This window comes from Geospiza fortis, unplaced genomic scaffold, assembly GCF_000277835.1.
Source record: "Geospiza fortis unplaced genomic scaffold, GeoFor_1.0 scaffold55, whole genome shotgun sequence".
Classification (NCBI taxonomy): domain Eukaryota; kingdom Metazoa; phylum Chordata; class Aves; order Passeriformes; family Thraupidae; genus Geospiza; species Geospiza fortis.
Genome location: NW_005054308.1, coordinates 11,353,792 through 11,367,844, shown reverse-complemented (window position 1 = coordinate 11,367,844; position 14,053 = coordinate 11,353,792). Strand labels below are relative to the sequence as shown.

Sequence of the window (14,053 nt, the reverse complement as noted above, 5' to 3'; positions counted from 1 at the left end):
ATCTGGTGTCTGTGATACTTATCCCAAACTACAGCTGCTTCTGGGAAATCTCTTCATCTGCCCTAAAATCCCTCAAGAACTGTGTGGAGGCTGAAATTCTCCCATCAGTTACACACCTGTGAAAACCCAAACCTAACCACTGCTTCCATATAATGAAACTTTCTGGGAAAGCAGCAATAGGGGTGATTTGAGCACAAACATGGTAATTCCAGACTGCTTAGTCTGGCATTGAAAAAGTCAAAAATAACTGAGGATTGAAATCAGAACCCCAGCTCTACACTCCTGAAATACAAACAGTGCTCGAGTATTGGAGCAGGTACCAAATCTGGAATCAAAGAACTATTGTGCATTTCATATTTTAATCTGTCATTTAACAGGGTCATGACATTCCCTAGAGCCGTGTGAGATCATTGCTGTGGGCAGGGAGGAGGAAGATTTGCTCTAACTGTGAATGAAGCCCATTTGCAGATTTTCTTGAGGCATCATTTTCATTGCCAGTGAGGGGGAAAAGATCCTGTGATATTCCTGCAAAGCAGAGACACTTTTACCTGACAACAGAGCAAAGCTTCTCAGCCTCCTCCAGGTTAGAGATGTAACCAGGTATGTGGAGTCAACAGCTGAAACTTGGGGGGTTTCATTATGAGATTTAGAGATTTATAATGAATATTTGAAAAGTGTAAAATTATAGCTGTCAGGATTTCATTAACAGGTTTTAAAGAAGGGAGTTTTAAACTTCACTCTCAATAGTTTGCTTCTTCCCTCAAATCTAACACGGACCAGCTGAAGGCAGAACAGACCAAATGCCAGGGCAGGGGAATTAGGGCATTTTGTCCAAAGGGCTCTGCAGCCAAAGGCTCTGCCTGGCCAAGGGAGCTCAGGGAGCAGGAGGGGGTGAACCCCTCCCTCTGCACTGTCCAGGCACAGAAATCAGGAATAAACACTAAATAAATTCTGAACTGGGTCTGAAGCAGCAGCAGCACTGCTGGGGATTCCCTTCTGGGGCTGGATGAGGGCTCTGCTGTGGGAGCATCAGGGCACAGCCACTGGGAGGAAATCCTGGCTCTGCAGGGCTCCAAGGAACAGAACCTGCCAGCCTTGAGGCTCTGACTCAGAATCCTGGGTTATCCTCAGTGGGGAGAGACTGCCAGGATCATCCAGCCCAGCTCCTGGCCCTGCACAGACCCAACAACCCCAGCCTGAGCATCCCTGGAGCAGTGTCCAAACCCTGCTGGAGCTCTGGGCTGTGCCCATTCCCTGGGGAGCTGCTCCTGGCCCAGGGGAAGCCCCAGCCCAGCTCCAGGTCCTTTATTATGGGAGCTCAGCTGTTTTATGGGGTCACCCCTCACCACCAACAGCACTCACACAGTTAAGCAGAATATTTTCTGCCATCAGTGCAACTGATCCAGTCCCCCAGGAAATCATTCCAGGCAAGGTTTCTTGCCTAATATGCCATAAAAGCTGTTCCTAATCTGTCACTTACAACACCACAGTGTGGGGAAAAGGGGGGCACAATCACTGCTAATGATTTATTTTCCCAAATGGAGACTTAAAACAAGTAAGCCTTTCAAGAAGATTTTTGTAACAACATATTCAGCGTGGGTTTAGAGACAAATCTGCAGGTGATGCACGTGAGTTTCTTTTTCCTTCTGAAGCAGAATCCATTGCAGGTTCACTGGCGTGAAGCTGAACCAAAATAATGATAAATAAAGTTAGGCCAAAGTTCACTGAAAGGCTTAAGCTTACCATGCAAGCTTCTCTGGCTTGATGAACTGAGGGGTCTTTTTCTAGGACTGCCTTATAATCTTCCAGAGCTTCATCTAATTTTTCTGTTTTTTCATAGAGTTCTGCTCTCCTCAGCAAAGCTCTGACATAGTGAGGGTCTAATTCCACAGCTGCAAAACAAAAGCAAAGCCCAGGATTGTACTTGAAACATTTCTCCAGCCCTCAAGTGAATTCTCAAGTGTGTATTAGATTTGTAAGTTGTCCTTAGAATGTAACTCAGGATCAAGCAGAGGCACAGCCTAAAGCTAAGCTGGAATTCAGAAGCAGCTGCCTGGGACAGTCTCATGATCATATTTCATTTAATGTCCACAACCCCTCACAGATGGAAGTGATTTATGATCACAAAGCTTTAAATGTGCAATCCTATCCATGCAGGGATTCTAAGTGATGCTACAGAAACTTTAAGGACCTGCAAGATATTTCGGTTTTTGTGTGTTTAGCAAGTGGCTATTATTAGATTGCAGCTAAAGTTAAACATCCCTCCAGACACACACAGCAGGGAAAATCAGCCCTGCCACGCTTATCTCAGTTCAAGTGGAGACAAACTCCAGGAGAATTTCTGGAGCTCTTCTGAATTTATTATCAAACAGTTCAGGTTGTGTTGGGAATGCACAAACAGTGATTTCAGCCCTGAGAGCTGGCAGAGGAGCATCCTGACTGAATCTCAGCTCTCCCTCCCCTCACTCCCTTGGCAGCCAGGGCTCTCTGCAGTACAGTTCAGACTGAATGCTAAATTCAGCAGTCACCTCCACATGGTAATTCCTCAAGAATTCCTTCATCCATTTTCCACCACAGAAACAGGGAATGTGAAAGATTTCACCAGAGAAACAGGGAATGTGAAAGATTTTTCATCACAGAAAGAGCTCTGTCCATTTTATAATTCCCAGCTCATTAAAATGGTTCTGAGGACAATTAAATCTCAAATTATCCAGGTAAATATTCCAGTTTATCTTCTGGCAAGGACAAAGGCAATGGCACAGTCAGCAAGCTGCAGGTGACTGAATTTCTCTGCTGTGCTCCAGTCCCTGGGGAGTGTCAGGCCCTGGCAGCTGAAGTCTCCCTGCTCAAAGCACATTGATTTCCTCTGAGCCACTGCAAAATTCAAGGTGTTTTTCAGAAAGCAGCAGCTCCAAAACCAGGCAAAGCCCCAGTGAGAGAGGCCAGGGAGGATTTGGTACCTCCAGGAGCCCTTTCAGCAAGCACAGCTCCCATTTCTGTGCAGGCAGGGCTGGCACACAGCCACTGGATTAGTTCTCTGATTGGTAATTTGGATTTTTTCCCCAGCTGTCACAGGGAGTTTAACAAACACTCGAGGGTGGGTGAGTGGGTGGAAGCAATAAAGCAAAGCACAGCTGAACTGATTCCACCAGAAGGTGCAGAGACAGAACTGTGCAGGGCAGGAACAGGGGAACATAAGCCCTGGTGACAAAGCAAAAGCTGTGCAGGAAAGGGATTTGATAATGCTGTTAACTCTATAAAGCCTCAGAGTTCTTTGGAACCTGGGATTAAACCAGGATTTGGGGGGGATAGCAGGTGGAAGTGGGTTTGAAATCACAGGTGTGGGAAACAGTTTCCACATAAAAGACTGTCCTCTTAAAAACAAGTACAAACTGGAGCCTTATGGTACAAGAGAATAGAAAGTAAATTACTGCAGATTAGGAAAGGTTTGACAGACGTTTTACAAAATAAGTAATACAAATCAGGTGCTTTCTGTTCAGTTCTTTAAAGACCCTTATGCCCAAAATTACAGCTCTGCAGTAAAGGCACTAAATGACACAATTTATGTACAAAAATCTGGCACAAGGACAGCACAGAGAGGAAAAAGTACCTTTGGTGCAGTCACTCAGGGCAGCCTCTGTCTTGTCCTAGAACACAAAACAGTTTTGTTAGATTGAAGTCACATTTCTTCATGTCCCCAGCCCTGGAGGTGGCACTCAGTGCTCTGGGCTGGGGACAAGGTGGGGATGGTCCTGGAGGGCCCTGGTCACGTCACAATTGCATTTGTGCCACACTCAGTCCAGTGTGACACAGAATGAAACCAGCACTGACCTGTTTCATTTTTGCAGCAGCTCTGTTTGAGAACAGAACAGCCCTGTCCTTCTGGAAGCAGGCTGGGCAGATCTGCAGGGCCTTGGTGTAGGAGTCTTCTGCCTCTCCATAGTCTGCAGAGCAACAAAACCCAAACCAAACCATTCATTTCAAACCACTGAACCCATGGCTGAGGCTCCTTTGGAAACAGTTCTCAGTATCTGCTGATGTGACACCAGAATCAGTAGCTGCTCTCAAAAGCATTACTAAGTACATAAATACAATTGATTATTTTAGGATTTACTTAATTTTGCTAATAAAAGCAGGAATATACTGAGCTGAATGCAACAAGTGCAGCAGGAGTGGATGTAATTCTCATCCCTGACATTGTTTCCTCTTTGAGCAGAGGTGGAATCCCTTTGGCTGAAGTGCTGAAAGCTGCCACTGCACTGCTCAGAGCAGCTGCAGGGAGCTTGTATGGCCACATCATCTTCACCTGACTGAAAGATCAAGGAGAGGCCAGGGGTGAGAACCCAGCAACACTCCAGGCCTGTGGCTCTCCTGGGCTGAGCACTTCCCTCCTGCCCTCTCTGATGCCCTCCAGAGCTGGGAATCATCCTGAGCTGTGTTCAGTCATTCCAGAGCTGTGTTCCCTTAGGACTCCATGAGGCATCTCCAGCCTCTGCCTGCTCCCCAGGGCACACAGATTCCCTGCCTGTGTCCTGCTGGCTGAGGGAGGCAGGAGCCTGCAATTCCTGCTTTCTCTGGGAATCCTCCACCCACAGCAGGTTCAATCAAAAGCAGGTGTCAAAACCATTTCCCCCCTTCTGTTTGTTCACTAAAATCAATGTATAAAGGTACAAGACAGCTACAGAGCCCCAGATCTTGCATCAGTTCTAAGCACAACCATCAGCCCAACTCAGAGCCCCAGAGAAGCCTTTTTTGATGAGTGAAAGAAACCCTGGCTCTTGGAAAGCAGTCCAAAATCCATGGTTTTTGTGGGAATCCTGCTTTAGTATCCAAACCTTTGGATTTAAACAACTCCAAAGGAGCTCTGATAGCTCTGTCTCTTCTCTAGAGCTGGATGAAAAATGCAAGAGGTGATAAAATTCAGCAAGGACAGTGTGAGGTCCTCCTCAGGGCTTCCTGCAGCACCCCCACGATGGCTCAGTACTAACGTGGGATATCTAACACCCACAGTGTGTTCAGAGATGACCAACCCACCTCCTTTCTTGAAGTGCTCATTTCCTTTCTCCTTCAGCCCCGTGCTCTCCTTTCTTCTTTTCTACAAAAGGAAAGACAATGTCTCAGAGTATTTCACTGAAATGAGCAACTAGGTCAGCTGTAGTTCCAAATAAAGTATGGAAGGGAACAGAATAAAACAGAACTTGAAGAGTTTTAACTCTGCCAAGATCTGCTTGTAGACCCTGTGACATGAAATACTTTCTGTATTCATGGAACACTGGAGTGTAACAGCAAGGCAATTAAAAAGCTCCACTCCACAGCCACCAGGATGCAGGGAGAGCATCCATGGAGAATTCCATGCTCTAAACCAACACATCAGCTTTTACTGGCTGTTTGCTTCTCCTTTCCAACTCCATTTAATTCACTCACTGCAGGTCAACTGTGCAGAATATATTTTAAATGTAAAGTCTCACAAGTTTTGCTTGAAATAATTCCACCTCAGCAATTCTGGTTATTTTCAGAGGTGCACAAGGAAAAGGTCCAGGCTGAGAAAGATTTCTGCCCTGAAAGATTTCTTATGGGGAGTAAGAGAACCCCCAGAAGCAGGTTCTTTGTGCAGTGGGAACTGCACGTGTGAGCAGAGCTGTGTTCTCAACCATGAACATCCTGGCACAAGGGGAGGCCAGGCTCAGGCTCCCAGGCTGTGACACAGAAACCCCAGGATGTCCCCGAGCCATCCCTGCCACCCCTGCCACTGCAGACAGCCCTGAAACAAAGCAGGCAAGGGCAGGAACCCCACAGAGCTCAGGACTGCTACAAACCCCATCCTTGGAGCACTGGATTTTCTCCCAGCACACAAAGGACTTCAATGGAGGTGTCTGTAAATGACAGATCACTGAGCAATTAAAAAGCCAACAGTAGGAAAAGGAGCAGTTTCCTTTCCTGCAGATTGTGTGAATCAAGGATTAATGCAATTATCAATATCACACAGAACATCTCCTTGGAAACAGCTAAATATAGTACAGAGTGTGGAGCACTGCAGCAGCTCCCAGCTATGCCAAGGAGCTGACAAACAGCTCAAAATCCCAGGTTCTCCCTCCTGCTTTTGTGGCTTTGGGGATTGATTCCCCTGACCATTGGCACACCTTGAGAACAGATCAGCCTCAGTGGAAGGACATGAGCCATGGCCCAGCAGAATCTCACCTGACCCCTTTGATACATGCTCAGAGCATCACATTTGTTCCTACTGCCCATTAAATAGCTTCTCCAATAGCAATCACTGCTCACATCTGAAAGAAACCCCAAAAACACAGGGCACACAAACCATGCCCAGTTGTTCAGGAAATGCCTTTGCTCAGGGAGGGCTGACAAACTCCCAAACCCTTCCACAACACCCCAAGGGACACACTTGGTGCTTTCTAAACATGAACATACAAATTCCACATTTCAGGCTGCATGAAAATCCCAGATCTCTGTGTAATGCAGAACTCTGCTGCTCAGCACAGGCAATGTGGAACTGCTACACCTCAGTTTTCCAGGCAGCAGACAGAAATTCCTGCCTGGACCCCACAAAAAGGCATTTTAAATATTCTGCAGGGCACAAAGGGTGACAATGATCCCAAGCTCTCGTGGCACTGAACAAAGCAGCCCCATGTGAGCACAGGGCAGGCCTGAGATGAGGATCCTGCTGGAAAGATCTCCACAGATGCCCTCAGTGAGGGGAAGGGCTGCCTGAAACACAAACCCCACTGACTTCATTGCTCATGACCTATTTAGAAGTGGCCTTTCAGTGCCACGAGCACTCTCTGCTGCACAGGGTTCAGTTACAGCTCCACAAGAATGAAAGGATTTTTATTATCAACACAACTACAGCCTGCTCACAGCAGTCCTGAGGCAGAATCCCTGGAATCAAGGGATGCTGGATGAAAAGTTTCACCTGTATTATCAATATTTTGTTTCATTTTATCCAAATAATTTTAAATTTTACCCTAATTATACATTAAATGCTAATATAAAAAGTGATTTGCAGCAAGAAAGCTTCAGAATAAGCTTTATACTAAAAAAGGAGTAAAAGGAAAAACAACAAAGCAACAAAGCAGCACTTTTAAGAGCTCTGTGTATGATTTTGTAATTTATTCAGCTCCCTGCAAAGCAGCAATGGTTCAAAACCTGCATTTCTGTGAGAGCCTGACCAACATTTTCAACAAATCCCTGGTTTATGGGTTTCACTTCCAAATTGAGTGGCCAAAGTATTTTTAAAAAGGAGAAGTCTGTAGGGAACCTCCTGCACATCGATGGATTTGCATTTCAGGTATCACTGACCAAGAAGCAACATCTCAAAGCCAATTCCTCTGGCTTTTCCACAAAATGTGAGAGCATGAAAAATGGATGAGCCCCTCAGTGCTAAAGGCACTGCCCTACAAAGCAGGCTGGGTGTGAAATAAATGCATTATTTATTCCTCATCCAGACACTCCTGGAACAGAAATTCCTAGCACTGAACAACTCTCAGGATTTCCATTTCAGCTACAGCGAGGAGAAGCTGTTGGGATCCAGGGAAAACCCCAAAGCACTCCAGCCCTGCCCTGGGGATTGCCAGCAGCTCTGGGATGGATCAGTCCTGAGGGATGTGCACAGTGTCCCCACAGTGTCCCCCCAAGCACCCCGGAGCTGCCTCCCTCCCTCCCTGGCAGGGAATGAGGTCAGCCTGAATCCCAGAATCCCAGGAAAAGCCATCCTGGCCTACTCCTGCCCCAGGGCTGCTCACACACAGCCCTGCAGGCAGTCACAGCTCCCCAGTGAGGCATTTGCTCTTCAGTGGCAGCAAAACCTGAAGGTTTGGGGTTTTTGTGAATTTTAGTAATGCAAAGATGACAAATTGCATGGCAGGTACTGACTGTGATGTGGTTTAAATATCTTTTTGAAGTTCAGAAGAAATAACTGAATGTAACTGGTGATGATTCTTACAGGATCTGATTAGAAATGCTTAAATTTGGGTACTGAATTCCAATCCCCTACTCAGAAAAAAAACAGTATTTAACCCAAACCTGCCTGGCAAAGCCAGGGCTGCTGGAGATGATCTCAAGTCATGACAAGGGACAGCCTGGCCTTGTGACAATAAAGTACAAACCTAAATCCCACACAGCCCCTGCACCTCAGCTACTCTGCCAAAACACTCAGGGTTAACAAGAAAAACATGATATAAAATAGAATTTTATAGAATTTATTTATAACTGTATAATTATAAATAAATTTTATTTGGATATTAAATGTAATTTTTATAATAATAACAGCATTATTAGAGAAGACAGCAACCTACAAATTCCCTGTTTCCTTGGGAAATGAGCAATGCAACAGAAAGTGCTGGAAGTGAAATCCCCAAGCAGCCAGTGGGAGCCTCAGTTTGTGACACTGCCCATAACATTTCCTCTGGCTGTTCCTCTGCTGGGACTGATCCCTTGATTTCCCTTTGCTGGGAACTGTTCCTGGCTCCAGTTCTAGAGAGGTTCTACTTCCAGTGAGCCTGCCCCTCAGTCCCTTGGGAAGGTCACCCAAACCAGGGACATCCAAATTCCTGCAGTTCAGAGGGGGCACAGGAACTGGAATTTTAAACAGATCAGGAAAGCATTTTTCAGCTGCCAGTCCCACTGCTCAGTCACTCATTAGCAGCTGTCTGCTTCCCCCTGCAGTTTTGGGAAGCTACTGCTCTATCCTGCATCCCAGGCCTTGGATCTCAGTTTCAGGTTGGAGTCACCCCCAAAGCCCCAAAGCTGCACTTGGGAGCTGCCAGGGCACTGGCAGGGATGGACCTGGCCTGGCCCTGCTCCCTGGGACTCCATGGAAAAGAACTTTACCCCTTCTTCTACCAAATCACCAAATTCCATGGAATTGGAAGCAGCAGTGCCAGACCAGGGAAGGAGGTCACAGCTCTCCCTGCCAGCCCCAGTTAAGCCCAGCCTAAGTGTGGCCCTTGCTGGGTGACAAGAGTGCCACTGATCCCTGGTGTGCAGAGGAACAGCCTCGGGCAGGGACAGGCACAAACCCATCAGCACCAGGGGAAAGGCCTGGATGTGACAGCAGCACTCCCTGCCACAGAAATGCACAACTGAACACAGGACTCAGATCAGACAGCAGCACTCAAAGGGACATGAAGGGAGAATTTTCCCTCTTCCTATTAAATTGCCACTCAGCAGAAGAATTTTGTTTGTTTAAAACTCAAAGAATTATAAATCACACAGGGATATTCTAATTCCAGCTTTTATTCAAATTCTTGTCAGCAGCTCTTGCAATTAATGACTCCAGCAGATACTGATTTACTGCTCAAATGTTCTTCTCCAGGCTTTAACTCAGAACATGTGACAGGATGTTTTATTCTATACAGAAGCTTCCCCTTATGGAAACAATGGGATCAACCTAAAGGCCCAGGGAGGAAAGGAAGGGTGAGGAGGGGGCAGCTTAAAGGAAATGTCTTCACTAAGCCAATGTTCTCTAACATATCCTAGAGCCTGCAGGAAACAGGGGGGTTAAAAAAAGGAAATTTTACTGTTTAAACCAGCAAGAATCTCAGGCATCACTCAAAAATCCTATTTCTTAAATTCAGTTCTACCACATTCTTACAGAGCTGCTCACAAGACACTCCTCAAGAATCTCCTCTTGTGTTGCTGACCCATTTCTGCTGCCAGAACAGGAATTGTGATCCAGCCAGCTGCAGGTCCTGGGCACATGGAGAGGCCAGAGAAGGAACTGCTCAGGAGGCATATGGGGTATTTATTGAGTGTCTCACAGAACACAGGCTTCCAAATCCAAAATTAGAGGCCAGGTGCTGAAGTCCTTGCCACAGGACAGGAGAGCATCTGCCACGATGGAGGAGCTGAGGGACTGGGAGGCCTGCACTGGATGAACTCCTCATGGAAGGGTGGCCCTCAGAGCAGGGCTAACACTGACCCTGCAACAGCTGCTGGGCGTCCTCAGACTCATTCTGCAGAGCAGCCCCACGTCAAAGCCATCACTGTCACTGACAAGCAGCCAGAAAAATCTGCTTGGAATGCATCAAAAGCAATTTGCTGCTCAGTGCCCCTGCTGAGGCAGCAGCAGCAGCCTTGTGAAACAACAACCAAACCTGCAAAGGTGAATTTCAATCCTTAAAAAGCTCAGAGGTGCAAGCCCAGGCAAGGAACCAGGCTGTGGTTTTGAGAACTTCTTACAGGTTTGTGTCTTAATATCCCTGCAAGTTCTTATTTTGCTTCTCTGTCCACAGAAAATTTCTCAGGGTATCCCTGCTGTCTCCCTGGAAGGAATCCTGCTGCTTAACATCAGAAATCTCCCTGTGTGTGGGGCTCTTGAAATGTAATTAGAGAAAACACACAATCCCTCCCTGCTCCTTCCCTCTGAGCTCTGCAGCAGCCTCTGCATAGGTGAGTGTTTTCCTCCGAGCTGATCCAGAGCCAGGCCCTGGATCTGCCTTTACATCTCCAGAATAAATCAGAGGTTTTTCCTACAGCCCTTTACTGAACACCACTCCACAGAGCCTGTTTATTCCAGCTGCTGAACACAGCAGTGGGGTTTGGAACAAAAACCCCAACCTGAGGAGGTGCAACTCCACAAACTTGGCTGGAGCAGGGCTCACACGCAGCTCTCCTTGTGTCCTGAGCCCACAGTTTATGGCTGGTGCTGCAGCACCAGCTCCTGGGAAGTTTTGTGCTTTAGACAAGCAGCCAAATCAAATCCATCTCCCCAGGTGCCAGCACCAGGCTGCTGTTTGATGTCTGCTTCAACCAGAACTGCCCTGCATCTAAAAATCCAGTTTGATTTCCCTGTGAGCCACCGCCCTCAGAGCTGCTCTCCCCCTGAGTGCTCACAATGACCCAGCACTGCTGAGAGGCTGCTCCCCACCTCAGCAGCCAAAAACCACTTCTGACTATTTCTGTCTCATTTGCTGCAGCTGCAATAAAAAATAAATAAAAAATCACATTGCCCTTCTCAAAAAAACCCAACCTTTTGAGTCATTGGAAGGAGGCTTTAAAGGTTTAAAAAAGTTCTGAGTAAATGAATGTACAGCACTGTTTTCAGACTGGGGCTGCAGGACTTTTCCTTAAAAGCTGCAGGATTTAACAGAATCTTTTATAATCAGAATATACAGAATGTTTCACTTTGGAAAATAAATTCATGGCCATCAGTAACAAGTACAAGGAGCAGAGTTGGAGCAGCAATTGAGGCGTGACCTGTCCAGGGGGAGATCGTGGAAGGGGCCACTCCAGTGGCTGTCACAACTGTCTGAGCTCCTGATTCTGCTCTGCATTCACAGTTCTGCAGCTCTGCTTGTACCAGGTACCAGCAATACTTTGCTAGAGAAAAAAAACCTACATCTGAAAACCTGCAAGATGCAGAAATCTCTCAGAGGAACATAAAAAGCTGCTGATGCAGTACTTGTGGTGCTGGTGAGAGACAGAATCCCTCAGTTTGGGTAGCTGAAATCACAAACCACCCTGAAAGGCAGAGTTGCTCAACACCACTGGAAATAAACCTGCAGAAAGATGAGAGCTGCAGCTGCCTCCAGCCTTTCTCTGAGGAAACCTTCCCAGTTTGAAGCAGTTGTTGTTTTGCACTCCCTTAGCCCCTTTCAGTGGAGTTGCACAAAGCTGAGTGCCAAGATTCAACATTCCCAATTATTTTGGTCATTTGACAGCAGGCAAAGATCCATGTGCAAAATGAGATGATTATCTAAAAATACACCCAAACCAGGAACAGCAGGAAAATTAACACAGCCAATTGCCACGCTTGCTGCTCTTTTCAGAGTTCAGTTCCAGAACAATTTCCCCCCAGTTTTCAGCAGTTTTTCTGTGAAGCTCTCAAGTGCCAGGCAGGTGCTGCAGCCCCAGTGTGACTCATGATGACAGCGCTCCTCAGTGGACAGGAATAAACACAAGGAGAAAAAAGGGACTGCTCACTCACACTGGAAAAAACCCAAGGGCAATGAAATGATTTTTGTGTCTGAGGAGGTCAAGGAAGGATTTTTGCCCTCTGCTCAGCACCTGAGAAATGCATTTGGAGATTGCCCTGATTTGGGTAAAAACCAAATCAAACAAATCAAACAAACTCCTTCCCACAGCAGCAACAACAAGACCCTGACTTCCCACAGGGACTCCAGGATGCTGAGGGCTCTGCAATAAAGGAAATTCTAATTAAACACAGGACAAAAGTTTCCAGGATAGTTAAAGAGCAGCACAGGGACCCGAGGGGCTGTGCCAGAGATGTCCCTGGCTCTGGGCAAGGACTTGCACTAAAATCCTCCAAGGATGCCCCAGAACACCTCCTGACACTGCCACCCCCTATTCTTCACTGCTGAATTACAACTGGCAGCATCACTCTGCCCATTCAGAGCCCAAACTGAGATCCAAAGGGATTCCCACCAGCTCCAGCACAGACCAGAAGCACTTTCAGTCTCAATCCTACTCCAAGGAGACTCTACCCCGTGTTGTCCTTCCCCAGTATTGCTTTTCCCCCTCAAGGAACTTCGATATTTACACAAAGATTGGTTTTACAGATGAGAAACTGCATTTGTCTGTTCCCTGCTGCAGGATGAGGTTGTCCAATGTGACAGCAGTGAAAGCAAACTCACAGATTGAATGTGGATTTGTTTGATTAAAGCCCCAATAACCCCCAGGGAACTACTCCAATGGAACCCCTGCTCTCTGGATTCCCATAACCAACCTTTCAGGAAAACCATCCTGAAATCTGCTGAGTTTTGGAGAGGCACCTTGCAGGCACTCAGGGGAAACCAGGGATGCACAGACAGTGACAGTAGCAACAGGAAGAGTTTTGTTGCTGAAATTACTGATTTCTGAGTCACAGCCACCCCAGCCACTGCTCAGGCACACAAAACCTGCCCTGGAGCGGGAGGAGTGAGAGCAGCCAGGAAAGGCACAAACATTTGTTACCTAAAAGAGGGAATTTAGAACAGTCAAAGCAGACACTAGAGGGCTTTGAAGGTGCCTCTGTGTCAGAACACTCCAAACACTGACTGCACACAGGTCATTGCACACAGATCATTGCACACCTGTACAGAGATCACTGCACGCACATCACTGCATAAAGATCATTTCACACCTGCACACAGATCACTGCACACAGATATTTCATACCTGCACACAGATATTTCACACCAGCACTGTGCTCTGCATTACCTGTTTCTCCTCCTCTGGCATATCTTTCTCTAGTTCTAACAAGTATTCTTCCTCTAGCTCTGTCTGCTTCCTGGAGCTACTCCCGTCATCCTGAACGTTCCCTTCATCATCCAGCACAGCTCCCTTGGCCCCAAAGGAGTCGTGACAGTCATGGAAACACTCCTCTGTGGGATCCTGGCCTGGGGAGGGGGCACAGCCCCTGCCCAGGCTCTGGGGGTGCTGGCCATCTCTGGGGGCAGTCTCTGGAGCCTTCTGATCCGACAGCTTCAGGTGATTCAGTGACTCCTCAAGTGGGCTTGCAGCTTTAAATTCTTCCATGCTGGGCTCCTGGGAGGGGTTGTGGCAATGAGAAAGGAGTGACACTCAATAATCATCATTAACAGGCTCATTAGCAAACAAACCCCAGCACCCAGGGGGGTGAGGCTGGAGGGGACCACAGGGGGTCACTGGGGCCACCCCCTGCATTCCCAAACACAGGGCACAGGGGGGTGTCCGTGTGGCTCTGGAACACCCTCCAGCCCCTCTCTGGGCTCTGCTCAGGGCTGGCACTGCCCAGGTCGGTTCTGCCTCCTGGGCAGGGAATTGCTGGGCTCAGCCCCTGCCCGTGGCTCTGCTGGGCACTGCTGGGCCTGGAGCACAGCCTGGCCCTGCTCTGCCCCCTCCCCTTGCATATTTATACACATCTACATGAAGTTAAAAATTTAATTTATCTTATCCACATTTGCAAATCTTTAAAGTGCTCTTGACATCCCTAAGGGAAACTCAGATCTCTCGGGGCGAGGGCAACTTCTCCGGATTCCATGTCCCGTGAAGGGACACGGGGCCGGGGCACTGCGGGAACTGCCGAGCTCGGATCCCGGGGCCAGCCCGGCACAGC

At 47.5% G+C, this 14,053-nt stretch overlaps 1 protein-coding gene across 1 annotated transcript in view; it reads right to left on the bottom strand.

Annotated features, from left to right (window-relative positions):
- TTC1 (tetratricopeptide repeat domain 1) overlaps positions 1 to 13,604 on the bottom strand; it is a 19,744-nt gene extending 6,140 nt beyond the window's left edge. The window contains exons 1-5 of the mRNA XM_005418813.2: positions 13,177 to 13,604; positions 5,035 to 5,095; positions 3,832 to 3,944; positions 3,611 to 3,647; positions 1,744 to 1,892 (exon numbers count right to left, since the gene is read on the bottom strand). Of these exons, the coding sequence (XP_005418870.1) occupies positions 1,744 to 1,892; positions 3,611 to 3,647; positions 3,832 to 3,944; positions 5,035 to 5,095; positions 13,177 to 13,494 (678 nt within the window). The 5' untranslated portion in view covers positions 13,495 to 13,604. The remainder of the gene's footprint in view (positions 1 to 1,743; positions 1,893 to 3,610; positions 3,648 to 3,831; positions 3,945 to 5,034; positions 5,096 to 13,176) is intronic.
- Positions 13,605 to 14,053: the final 449 nt, after the last annotated feature.